This window comes from Balaenoptera physalus (genome assembly GCF_965194825.1).
Source record: "Balaenoptera physalus genome assembly, chromosome: 6".
In the NCBI taxonomy this organism is placed as follows: domain Eukaryota; kingdom Metazoa; phylum Chordata; class Mammalia; order Artiodactyla; family Balaenopteridae; genus Balaenoptera; species Balaenoptera physalus.
Window position 1 is genome coordinate 104328865 of NC_138885.1, and position 14646 is coordinate 104343510.

Below are 14646 nucleotides of genomic sequence, written 5' to 3' on the forward strand. Positions count from 1 at the left end.
ACAGAAATTAAATGACAGAATGATGGAAGCCCTCTTACTCATCACTATATCCCAGTCTCTGACATGAGGTAGCTGCTGAATAGATATCTCCTGAGAGGCCTGCAAGAGGAGTATAGATAGACCTTGAACTCCAAACTGATGCACCTGGGCTGGTACTTCTATACTGGGAAAATATCCGCCCCTGTTTCCATAATACTTGAATCCATCCACCTTTCCTTTTGTTTTCCATTCCCTTATCCAATCACCTTCTTCCTTTTTCCACTACATGTTAAAAAAATAGCCCCAAATATTTCTAATAATTTTGTCTAACAGAACACAATAAGCACTGCTTCCTTGCCATCAATTTTACCTGGCCCCAGTGATTCTACCCACTATGATAAAACTCTTCTTTCCTGTCCATTTGTTTTCCTACCTCTGTTTTTATTTTTACTCTGAGTTATAAATTATCAATACTAACTAATTACAAGCATATAAAGTGAAGTGTGCTTTTAGTGCAATATTTTACATATATAGTTTTTATATGTAGATCACATATCATATATGTGATATGTGTATATTTAGACAAATTGCATGGGTGTTTATAGTTCTGTTTTATTACATCTTATATAATTAAAATCATCAAAATGATTTCCTGAAAAATCATCTTCTAAAATTTAGTATAGGATTTTATATATTTAAATTGTCATTTTATAATACTTTTATGTCAAAGACAAAGGTATAATGAATACTTTTTAGTTTAGAGGAATGTATTCTTGTGTATTTAATAAAATTGTAACAGAAATCTTTCTTTTTTGTTTTTTTTGGTCTGAGTTACTATATATATTTGTATATATATATGTATGTATATACAGTTCTTTCTTTTTAATACTTTAAAGGGTCACATGATCGCATCCTGTGATGCCTGTGGAGTTACAAAGCTATGGGATTTTCGGAAGCTCTTACCAATTGTGTCCATTGATGTAGGTCCAAGTCCTGGCAATGAGGTGAACTTTGATTCATCAGGTAGGATCTTTTTTGTTTAACATTCTTGACCAAACTAACAGCTTTAGTATTTGTGCTGAAACTATTTTCTATTGCCACTTTATGTTTTTTGCATTTCCTTCTATGTAAAAATCTGTTCTTGATATGATACTAGAATATACTACATTATGCTGTATTTATCATATGATATATCGTATCACGTCATATAGTGAAAGCATTACATTTATCACATATGTAAAGGAAGAAATAATAGAGGAGATAAGTGTGTACTAATTTAGATTACTCAAGTTCCTAGCAGCGTCATGCAAAATTTGGAGTCTGCATCCCTTAGAATCACCATCCAACGTAAGTAAATTGAGTTTTTTGAAGGTAAAATAGCTAAAAGTAGGGAAGAACAAAAGTTTGGCAAAAATAAAATTGAAACTAATGGAATACTTTATAATAATTTAGTAATACCCCATATTCTCTAGATTTTACAATTAATTTTAAATATATATTCGTCTTGTTTCAAATTGTGTCCAATAATAATTATATTAATTGGTAATAATTGTAGTATTATTATCTGTGTTCAGCATTTTTTCTGCAATAATATAACCGTTAACAGTGAGATAAATTATTTTATCCTTGCTGATGATGAATAGTGTAGCAACTGATGTTAACAATCACACAGTGATTCCACTTGATCATTTAAAAGGTTAAAATTACAATTACAACTCTATCTTTAATGATAGCCTATGCTCAATAACGTATATCTGTTATTGATATAACTTACCTTTGCTGTTGTAATACATGTTTTAAACTTTTTTAAGTTTTGAGAGGTTTAAAAATCCTTGATATTTATTTGCAGTAGCTCAAATTTTAGATAAAGAAATAAAGGTAGCATATATATAAAGGAAATAATGATGTTCTATTTAAAAATAGTCCAAAAAGTATGAATATACTGGAAGCAATTCTGAAGCCATAAGGTAATTGTGTGTTTCATGGAACTGGTTTCATGATATTGACATCACATATCTAAAATTCAGAATACAGTAAGTTTGTCTTCTTAAAAAACGTTAAACTGTGTTCCCATTGCAGATTGGTATATGAACCACATATATGACTTCCTTAAAAATATGTTAGTAATGTTCTTGACATTAAGACTTTTATGCTCTGCTAGAGTTCAAACAGAAAGCACTGTACAGAATAAAAGATCCCAACTATGAGAATTTAATTTTATAATGTAAAGGCCCATTAGTGTTTCAATTTATACTTTTTGATATATAGAATATACATTGACATCATAATTCTAAAGGAACTTTAACTTGGTTTTTACAAACGTTTTCACATCCATAACTCCCTTTTTACTATCTTGAGGTAGCATCCGAGTATTCATGGCCTTGAGTTTTGAATTCTGAAATTTCAAAACTTTTGGCTGTATTTTCTAATAATAGAAGTTAAAGGGTGTTTTGATATGCTGTACAACTAATACTAGGTACATAGTTTACTGTCATAATTGTTAATATGTTGCCACTGCCTTTTACTGTCCTTGTCATCCAGCCCAAAATTTCTTTTCTATGCATTGTCAGGCGAACTTATTTTAAATATGTCAGTTCCTATCATACTGTCGTACAAGTCAATACCATCTTAAAGCCGCTAGTACAACAGATCTATTTTTTTTTCTCCATGACTGCTATATACTTGATGGTACACTAATATTAAGAAAACTGTCAGAATCAAGGATGGAACAATGAGAAACATAAACGATAAAGAGTGTAAACCAGGGACCCTGTTAATGAGAACACTTCATCAGTTTGAAGGAATATAATTTCAACCTGACCTTCCTATCCCTTTGACCATTTCTTCAAGGAACATACTATAATTAATTTTAATTCTACGTTTTTGAGAAATAAGTGTCTTTTTCTCATTGAATACTGAGAAATTTGTGCTTCTGTTAAGGAGAAGTCTTCAGTGACTCGTCATTTTAAAAGTCTGAAATATATCAGCAGTTGAAGGAACTAGGTAGAGCAAACAAGAGGTCTATTGAGGGTCTGAACAAAGAGGTGAAATCACAAAGTTAAATACCAGAAATTATGTTCATCTCAAGAGAGTAAAGAAAAGTGAAGTCAAGAGCAAAACAAAATTGAAATAAGGACAGGGACACATAGATCTCTTCTCATCTGCATTTCTTCAGGAAAAGATGATTTAAAAGAAAAGTATAAAAAGATACCATGAAAATATTTGAACTATGAGAATAAGATCAAATCTAACTTAATAAGTTCAAAATACTCTTCATTTGACATACTTTTATTTATTCCCAGTGGCAAGCCAATACAAGCTTTCCTCCTTGGGCCTGAGGAAAAGTCGTTGATAATACACATGCAATATCATCACAATATCATATAATATATGTGGAAGTACTGACAGTATTCTGTCTGAGAAATTTAATATAAGAAATTTAATATAAACTACTCATATACATAGTTTTTAGATATTCTAAATAATCAACATAGAAACAAAAATTTTCTCATCATATTTCATATCTCTGGATCAGTTTAATTGAAGGGCATCTTGAAATTATGAGGTGTGCTGCTTAAAAAGAGCTGTTTCCATATACAATGGCTTATCTTTATAAATAAGGGATTCCTTCACTGCAAATCCAACACGGTATACAAATAAATTTGAGTAGTCATTAAAGGCTGAAACTGTGGTCCATAACATTTGATTTCAAATTTTTATGTATATTAAAGATTTCTCATTATTTATTAACCTCATAAATAAATATTTTTATTTTAAATTTATAAAAGTAAATTATGTGCTAGCAAAATGGTACTTTATCTGTTTTAAAATTGAGACTTCTCATAGTGTATCATTTTTGAAATGTATCTTTGATAATATTTGAAAACCAGTGGTATAGAAAAAGAATATAGACTATAATTCAGACCCTTAGCTCTTCCCCACCTTTTAGACTATAAACAAATTATTTAATCTTCCTGAACTAAGTTTCCTCATAGAAATAATGGAGGAGATAACTGTCTTACTATATTCTAATGTGTTTCAAAGGGTTACTTATATTCTGTAATGAGGAAATCCTAACACAGTCTTGTTTTCATGTAATATTCAAAATAATTTAAATAGTTAACTAGCAAGTAAAGCTACATATAATGTTATATATGCATATATAATTAAAATCAAAAGATTTAAAGATATATGAATCACCATCTCGAGGTTAGCTTTTCTATTGCTGTAAGAAATCAGCTTGTTGCACATTTAAAAGAGGAGTTGCATGCAGCATAGTATTATTTACATAATGTTTTATTTGCAAATACATTGCTTGCAACAAACACAGATTACCTGTGTTTATAGATATATACATATATCAGTATATATTTATAACTTACATATTTGTAAAGGGATAAGTGTTCCTTTCTCATTAAACAGAGAACCTTCTGGTAATATAACGCTACACATTTTTACGAATATTCACTATCTAAATATCTCCCACTTGGCATACTCAAATGCCATATGTTTTACCATTCAAAAATGTATTACTATTTCAGAAAATATTAAATGGAATTGTGTAGTGAAAGTAATAAAAATGAACCGTGAGAATTTATACATACACTTTTCCACATCTCTCATTTTGTTGCGTTTATGTAGTTTAGCAATATTTTTCACTCCTTTGTAAAAGGTAATTCCGGTACACTTGCAAAAAAGTCACATCCCTAGAAAATGCCGGAGCTGAAGTTTGAGCCAGACGGGGACTTTCCAGTAGAAAGCTTATCAGTCTCAGATCGTTGAAATGAGCAAGGTTTGCCACCATTTGGCGGTAATCCTAAATACTTCCCACAAGGAGAACCACAATAGAAATACTAAAATAGAAGAAAAAATAATGACCCCATTATAAAATATGAAAATTACCAGACCCCTCTAAAATTGCTCAAAAATAAGATAAGCCTCAAATCTTTTGTTCAAATTTGATTTATTAGCTTCTGTTAGTGAAGGCTGCAGTTCACTGTTTTGTATTTAAAAGACAGATTGTGGTTAACTCCTTCTGTTGGAAGCAGTGTAATGTAATGGAGGAAGCACTCACTTGGAAACCCTGGTTTTGAATTTTGTCTCCACTGCTAACTAGCTGAATGATCTTGGTGAACTTTCCGAACATTTCTGAGCCTCAGTTTCCTTGTATGTAAAATGTTAAAAACCTATCACAACTTCCACTTCCAGCCAAGATGGAGTAACAGGGACCAGATTTACCCTCCCACCTGAAACACATGAAAAAACAGACAAAATTTATGAAACGATGGTTTTCAGAAACTGAACATTGGGCAATGGAAGACAGTACTGAAGGGAAGGGGGAGGGTAAATAAGATGAGCTCTATGGCTGCCCATAATACTGTCTGGAGAAAATTTCTAGGTCACATCTCAGGGATGGACAGAAACCTTGGGGAAACCCCACAGCCTCCCAGAGTTGAGGAGATGGAGTGGGCGGTCCAGGGAGGCCAAGGCAGCTAGAGTTTGCAGGCAGAGTACAGGACAGGGGACAGCAACACAGAGAGAGAGCTCTGGAGATTTGCAGAAGATCCCCTGCAGTCTTTAGCTGAGTGCAGATCAGTCCACGACAGCCTAAAGCCACAGAAAAATCTGTCTGAAGAGTTAAAAAGAAAAATCCCCAAAGATCAGGGGAGCCTAAGAATAGTTTGTACTCCCACCAACCCGGTTGGTAAAACCTTGCAATTCAAAAGGATAGTAGATAGAACAGGGATTGGCCAACTACTGCCCATGGCCTGTATTTATATTTAATTTTAATGGTAACAACAACCACACCCATTAATTTACATATTATCTAAGGCTGCTTTCACATTACAACAGCAGAGTTGAGTATTCACAAGGGAAACTGGCATGGCCCGTGAAGCCCTTAATCATTTACTGTCTGGCTCTTTACAGAAAAATTTGCCAAGGGAGAGGGCTCAGAAGGTCATTACCTCAGTAGGGAGGCAGCATCAGTCCACACCTCTAGATCTAGTCCCTTCACTTTCTTTGAACCATCTGAGTTGGCCCGTGTAAAAACCTGTTTATTCTTTACTACAACTTAATGAGATTGTTACTGTTGTCTCCTTTTTACAGATAAGGAAACTAGGACATGAAGTTAACAACAAGCCTAATGACACCTGGCTGATCAAATGTGGAGTCAGAATTCAAAGCTGGGCAGTCTAATTCCAGAGACTAGAATTTAGACTTTATATTATTCTGCTTCTCATTGTAATAATAGTATTCAGTTTCATATTGATATGTGACATCTGTTAGGAGTTATAATTCATTTGCTGTGAATATTGAAATAATCTAATTAATGACCACTTGGCAATGTTTGACTCAAACAAACACTATTTGTCAATTAGTTGTCTCTGGAAGAAAAACAGGAAAAGAAGATCTCCCTAGTATTATCTGCCAGGTTTTTGATGTGTCTTATAACAAGGGGGAACCCTAAATATGTTCCTAATGGGAGCTGGAACTCCAGCCCCACACCTCAAGGAAAATTCCTATCAGACTAATCTGGGTGGAATAAGTGAGTGCCTGCAGGCACTTTTGCTATTTACTTAAGTCTTGGCCTGATTACAAACTGAAATAAGAAAGGAAGAAAGCAAGCTAACTTCTATTATCTCTAAGGCTTAAGGCAGAGCTGAGGTAAGTTGCTCTGCCTAAGAGCAAGCCCATTCTACTACATCAATTTCCTAGGAAAGAGAGTTACAAGGAGAGGGGATAAAATACAAGAGAGAAAAGACCAGATGACTCTGCTCAATTATTTATAATCCCATTATTTCATCCCATATTTGTATGCAAATCCATTTTGTTTTTGAGTAGAATATGGTCCCCTCTGCTGCTGGAGAAAGGAACTGGAGGAATGGAAGGAAATCAGATTTTGTATCTCCCTTGGAGACCCAAGTGTGTCATTGAAACAGGAGGGAAGGGGGTAGGGCACAACCTTTGAAAGAATGACATAGCCCGAGGACATGACATAAACTGATTAGAACCAAATGGGTCCAAGATGGTGGATCAGTGGACTTCCACTAGACCTTGAGCCTCAGTATACGCTCACTGAACACATCAGCAAGCTAAATGATACACCCACAGGTGCCATGACAGTTCCAAGACTGACCATAAGGATCAAAAAGTGGGCGGTGGCCCAGTTCCTAGAAATCCCCGCTCCTTCCTGAAATAGCTGGAATACTCCTCCCACTCATTAGACTATGAAATTACCCACCCCTATAAAAACTGACCATTCCATACCCTGGTGCCTTTTTCACCTTCTGAAATGGCCCACGCTCTGTGGAGTGCGTTTCTCTCTAAATAAATGCACTTCTTACCTATCACTTTGTCTTTCACTGAATTCTTTCTGTGATGAGACATCAAGAACCTGAGCTTCATTAAGTCCCGAAACCAGGTCTGTGATCTCAGTTGGAAGACTGGCTTTTGGCTGTGTTCGAGTCCTGGCCGCATGGGTTCAAGTCCCAATCTGAGGTGCACGGTTTCATCATTAATACCTGCAATGAAGTATACTATGATCTAGGAACTGGGCTAGGTGCTTTTTCTTTTAATCATCACAGAACTATGAGTTTGGTTCATTTCTCCCATTTTAAAGAGTTTTGAGAGCTTTAATTACATATATATATTAATAAATATACACATTTGTACAGTTCTATGAGAGCCTGAATTTAGCTCTAGGAAATTGTAAAGAAAAAACTCTGGAGATTCATAGGAACTGGTTTTACACTTTACCTGTAAAAAAGCTATTCTTTCTCTTTGGTTTTTGTCATGCTATTCCATGTTTTAGAAACATTTTTATTCACCTGACAGCAAGTATGGAAAATAACATGTTAATGATAGTGGGGACACCGTGAAAACTTTAATTAAAGGTGTATTGACCGAAGATATATTAATTCAGAAATAATATTTGTAATTGTACAAAGTGTTATGACCATAAACCTGTTCTGATTGGTCTATTTTCCATTCTAAATGGTTGGTGGCGATGCCATATTAGTTTTTAAGTATTTAGACTGTCATCCTAATAATGGATCACAAATTCTGAGAACTGGAATGCATTTGAATTACACAAATTATGAAAGTTTTATATAAATGAAAGTTACTGACTTTTTCAAAATATAGAATTTATACATGTAACTAAGTCTTATTCCTTTCAGATATTATGTTTGAAAGGGTGTGTACTTAATCTAATGACAACATCATTATACAAACTATGAAGCTCTACTTTTGCAATGATTTCATATCTCCAATACTCACAAATGTCTTATCTGAGTCTGGATTGAATTCGTAGAAACATCTAGAAATAATTCACATCCTATGTGTCAGAAAAGGACATTTGAGTTAAGCATAAGGCAAGACTCTAAAGAATAAAGATTGTTGTTCATCTATGATTTGTAACATGAAATTGAGCAGGAAACTTAATCTCTGTTGACCTCAACTTGATCTTCTCAAAAAAGAGAGATTTGGATTAAGTGACTTCATCAATTAGGTTTCCAACCTAAGTTTTACACAACTGAGTATTGCATTTTCCCACTGTTCGTTAGAGCATGGTATCCTGAGATAACAATAATATTCTAAAATAAAACTTAAATGCTTTTGTATACTATTTAAAAATATCAAATTGTAAGTAAAACATTCTACTTTTCCTTGATCCAAAATGGAAATACAATTTGATATAAAAATCAAGATTATTTAAAAATTGAGGCTCAAATTTAAACGACAGCTGTATTGCTCAGCAATACAAAACTTTTATTCTTGCCAACCTAGCAACACATTCAGTCTCTGTAGGAACAGATATTTTGGCCAAAAAAAAAAAATGCTTAAGTTTCAACATTTTAACAAATTAATGACTCAGATTCTTCATAGAAGACTTTATGAGATAGTAAAAACCTGACCCATTCTGGTTTGATCAGAGCAGGAAATAACTTCTTAATCTTACAAATTAGGGCATTATACAGGTACAATCAGCTATTGCAGCTACAAATGCCTGGATGAAATAAAGAAGTCACACTTGTGTTGTTAGGTCCTCAATTTTGTGTAATATTTTTAAAACAAGTATAGTTCTACTTGTTGCTTAGTTCTCTGTTGTAGTTGTACTGCATAGAAATATAATTGTAACATTATAGGCATAGATGATCAAAAAGTACTTGGAAATGTTTTCCTATGTACGTAAAGTATCTCCTTGGAAGTTCGTTACAAAGCTTATGTGCCTAATTATATATAAACAATTTAAATCCAGCTCATGTCCAAAAAATGACAAATTCTAAATTACTGTCATCACATTTAATGAAGATTAATTTTGTAGTAGTCATGTAAGAAATAGTTTTCAAATGCATTTATATTAGTTATATGCATATAACAATTAATGTGCTAATGCCTTGTCAACGCATTTAAGAAATTCAAAAAGATTTGTATCTATGTAACAAGTATGAGAAATTAGTTTTATGACTAGCTGTATCTTAATATCATCTAGGCAATAAGATATTCCAATTCATATAATTAACTATGACTGTATGTTTACAGATATAATAAAAATTACATATAAATGCTAGCATAGGTCATTATGAAATATGACCTATTTTCTCATGCATATATTAATCAAGAAAAATGCATTTTATAAAAAGAATTAAAGCACAATCAGACCTTTGAATTTTTCTAAGGGGTTCACAGTTATGGTATTAAGGGGAATGTACTATTTTAATCTAATAGCATATAGTAGTTATTAGATTTAAAAATAATACAGTTGAAATTTGTAGTCTACACACACTTCATGGCCCAAAATCAAGTAGCCCAAGAATTCGTCATCTTTTTAATAGATTACGTATGCAAAATTGAATAGATAATCATCTTTAATCTGCCAGCTGATACTTCTTAATAGGATAATTCTTTAAGAGAAGTTGCAGTTGAACAGACGTGCAAATCAACCCAGAGCAAATAGCACACCGCTCTTGGAGATGGAGACGGCACTGTTGGCACTTGTGATAACGCTCAGTTATATTTATCTAAAATTTAATTTCAAACGATATTCACAGATGATTTATTCAAATCTAATTGATCTCAGAAGTATCTTTTCTCACTTGTAATATAATAGGAGTGAAAATAAAAATTATTTAAAATCATCTTCATGCAACATCCCCTACTATGCACTCTACCAGCAAAAGGAAAAAAAAAAAATTGTAAAGAAGAAATAGTATAGTATTGGTATTATGAAAATCAACACTCTCTAAATGTTTTGAAATAATGAGTTTGATAAATAGAATAATAGATATGCATTTGGAATAATATATATGCATTTCAGATCATGCCTTCTAGCCAAGAATTTTATTATTCTCTTTCTTGTATTTTTGTGTGTCTAATGGTGGAAATTATGTTAATTCAGTTGACAAATATTTAGTGTAAGCCTATTATCCGCCAGGTACTGTTCTAAATTCTGGGATTCAGCTATGAAGAGACCAGTAAGATTCTATTTACAAAGTAAATTGAAGCAATAGCCATGAATGTGCAAGTAATAAACTGGGAGTGTTGAAAACTATAAGTTAAACCGTTCCACGTATAATATGCTATAGGTGCCATCAGAGTGTGATTTGTAAAGAATATCCGGTAGCTGTATATGGAGCTGGAGAAAAAAGATGGGCACGTCTATAATGTTAACTACAACATTACCCATTTCTCTTCTCATGGACTCAGTTTAATTTTAAGTTTTGATCTTCTGTTATCCTTTCACTATGCCTTTCATAATGTTTGATTTGTTCCTTTGTCCATGTGGCATTAGGAACCACTTATCCTTATCAAAATTTAGTTGTAATGATGGATGTTTCTGCTGCTTCTGCTTCAGCTTCTCTTTCTCCTTCTTCTACTTGTTTCCTCCTCCCCCTTCCTCCATAGGTCCCTTCTCTTCACTCGTCTTATCTCTCCTTTCTTTTCTTCTTCCTCAAAAACAAAGAGCTGAGTTAACCATACTTCTCAATGCATAGTAGACAATTATCATTCGATTTTATTACTTTTCACCTTTCATGTTCCATCCCTACTCTCATTCCCTCCGACACTCCATGGAAGTTTTTAAATATCTTTGATATGTTTCCTTAGTTTACAAGTATCTTTGAAGAATATATAGAGTTACTTTATATACATATGTACCTAAGATTTTAAAAAACTTATTTTGTCATAAATTTCATTCAATTTCTTGCTTTTTCATTCTAAACTATGTTATTAAGTTTTATCCATATTAATATATGTCTGTCAGGTTTATAAGTTCAATCTACTGGATAGTATTCCATTTTTATTCATTTTATCATTTTATTTGTCTATTATACTAGTGTAGGGCACCTAAATTCCCTATCAGCCCCTGCTACTTCAAAGTATGCTGTGCTAAACGTCCTCATACATATCTCTGTATTGGGCATCTGTCAGAGTTTCTCTGGGGTATATACCCGGGGGAGGACTTGCTATGCCATAGAATGTATGTTATTTAATTTAATTAAGCATTTTCATATTGCTCTTCAGAATCACTATAACTAGTTTACAGTCCTTCAAGGAACCTCATTTTCAACATTTGGTAGTGCTGTGGACTGAATTGTATCCCCCCCAAAATCCATATGTTGAAACCCTAACTTCCAATGTGACTGTATTTGGAGAAAGGGCTTTTAGGAAGTAATTAAATTTAGATGAGGTCATAAGGGTGGGGCCCTGATCCAATAGAATGAGTAGTCATTTAAGAAGAGACATGTGCATGCATGAAGAAGGATTATGAAGTCTCACAGCTAGAAAGCCACAGTCTGCAAGCCAGGAAGAGAGCCTTCACCAGAACCTGACCATGCTGGCACCCTGATCTGGGACTTCTAGCCTCCAGAACTGTGAGAAGTAAATTTCTGCTTTTGAAGCCACCTGGTCTATGGTATTTTGTTATGGCAGCCCGAATAGACTAATACAGATAGTATTTAATTTTATAATTCTGCCAGTACAGTGGGCACTATATGCATTGCATTTCCCTACTTACTAGTAATGTTGAACATCTTTTTACATACTTGTCAGTCTTTCAGGCTTCCTTATCTGTGAACTAATTGCCTTTGCCCATTTTTTTTTATTGGATTTCCCTCCTCTTGGGACTTACAGATTTGCAATAATTATCTGAGTATTAATCTACTGTTAGTTTTGAATGTATATTTATCCCAAAGAGAAAAATATTTACTGATCTCATCTATGGTGTCTTTTACTAAATTGAAATCCTTAAATGTCATAGAATCAAAACTATTTTATTTTTTTCTTAGTACTTTTTTCCTTTTGGGGGCATTGCTTGAGAATTTTATCCTTATTATTAGGTCACAAAAGGATTTTCGTGCATCTTCCTTTTTTAGCTTTATGTTGTTAGCTTTCACATTTTAGGACTTCGATTCAAAGTGCAAGGAGTTGTTATCAGTTAGCGTTTCTTCCAATAACAAACCAACCCAGAATCTTCCTGATTTATTGGAGCATTTGCTTCTTGTTCTCTTATGAGAGAGCTTCAGGTTGGCTCAGGCCTGATGTACTTTGCTGTGCTCCCGCTGAACTCCATGTGTCTTCTCATTCTGAACCCCAGGGCCTGTGTGTGGGACATGTTAACCTCCTACAGTAAGCATAGCTGGAAAGAAAAAGAAACACAGCAATCATATTTGTATCTTCTTTTGAATGTGACAAATACGGTCTGCTTAATATCCCATTGTCCAAAGCATGTTCACAGCGTTATAAGCAAGTCCAAAGCCACTTAGATGGGGGCATATACTATTATCACAGATTACAGGGACATGTCTTGGATAATGCCTAGGGATTTTTAACCTTATTACAGGAAAGAAATGCAAAGTTGGGAACAATAATTCAATGACTATAGTGGGAGATCCAACTTTATTTTCCTATCTATTGAGACATTTTTCCTGACACCATCAACTACACAGTTAAATCTGTGATGTCACTTCTATCATATATTAACCTCATATAGAGAAACAGTCTTTTCTGAATTCTTTTTTCTAATCTTTTGGTAACATCGTCTTTTTCTGAGTTGGTACAATTCTGTTTTTATTACTGGATGTTCTAGTATTACTTAATATATGAATGTGAAGCCACTCTTTGCTCTTCTTTTCCAAAAGTATCTATTGGGCTTCTTATCCCCTGGGATTTTTAGAGTTACCCTTTTAAAAATTTTAAATTGTATTATGTCAGAGAACATGGCCTGTATTAAGTTGATATCCTGTGGCCTCTAATATAGACAATTTGTTCAGTGTTCTTTGTGTAATCAAAAAGAATGCATATGTATATACACCTTATTAGGTCAAACATTTTTCTGGAATTTAGTTTGAGCTTATTTACTAGATATTCAAATAATTTATAACATTTATTTTGACTGCTTGAGCTCTCAGTTTCTAACATGGATATAGTAAAAATCCTTAACCACAAGTATTAATTAATTTATCCTTATAATTCTATCAGTTTTGCTGCATATATCTTGAGGCCATGTTTTTAGTTACATATATTCATAATCACGATATCTACTTGATATTTTCTCCCTTTTGTCAGTCTGTAACATCATCTTCATGGTGATTTTGCCTTAAGTTCTATTTGGTCTTGTATTAAAAATTGGTACCCTGTTTTCTTTGGAGTTGTATTTTCCTGATAATCTTTCTTTCCATATCTTTACTTTTCACATTTTTGTGGGAATTTCATATTTGTTTTTTTTTTAATTTTTTGCTTTTTTCTTCAATCTAATATTTCTATCTTTGGAATGATGAATTTGCTTTACTTATAATAATGATTTTTTTTCAACATTAATATGCGTGCATAGAAAAATGTCTGTATTAGTCAGAATTCTCCAGAAAAACAGAACCAATAGGATGTGTGTTTGTATGTATGTGTATACAGCTTGAGTCCAAATGTAGTACGAAGGCAAAATTGCTTTATTCTCAGGGACTTCAGTCTATGTTTCTTAGGACCTTCAACTGATTGGATGAGGCCCACCCACATTATGAAGGGTAATCTGCTTTACTCAAAGTCTACTGACTTAAATACTAATCATACAAAAATACCTTCACAGCAACATTTATACTGGTGTTTGATCAAAACAGGGTACCGTAGCTACCATGGCCTAGTCAAGTTGACACATAAAATTAACTACAACAATTCTTTTCTGATACCCTCTGTCTCTTGTCTTTCTTTTGATGATATTGATTCTTTCAGGAAACACTTATTTTGCCCTATTCTAGATGCTAAGTATAGAGCAGTGTGTATATATATATACATAGTTCTATTCTCATGGAACTTACATTCTACTTAGGGGAGAAGGATCAGAGGAAGGTAGATGATAAACAACTAATAGAATCAACATTAACAAGTGGTGATAAGTGCTATTAAAAAAAATAAACCAGAATGGAGTGTAGTGAGGTGGAATATTACTTTATAGAGAATGTTCAGAGATAATGTTTCTATGAAGTGATAAATGTGAGCAGAGACTTGAAGGAAGTGAGGGAATAGATCAAGTGGTTATCAGAGGGAAGAGTGTTCTTGGCAGAGAGAATAGCACTACAAAGTCTCTACGCTGGAACTATACTTGTGTGTTTGAGGTTAGATGAGGAGAATTATGAGGGGTGATTCAAAATGTTATCCAAAGACCAGATCATG

At 33.4% G+C, this 14646-nt stretch overlaps 1 protein-coding gene across 2 annotated transcripts in view; it reads left to right on the plus strand.

Moving 5' to 3' along the window:
- The window catches only part of SPAG16 (sperm associated antigen 16), a gene marked incomplete at its 3' end in the record, with an annotated part of 901411 nt that overhangs the window by 655829 nt on the left and 230936 nt on the right, over positions 1-14646 (plus strand). For both annotated transcript variants that reach the window (XM_082467474.1, XM_082467475.1), the window contains one exon: positions 876-1002. In XM_082467474.1, the coding sequence (XP_082323600.1) occupies positions 876-1002 (127 nt within the window). The remainder of the gene's footprint in view (positions 1-875; positions 1003-14646) is intronic.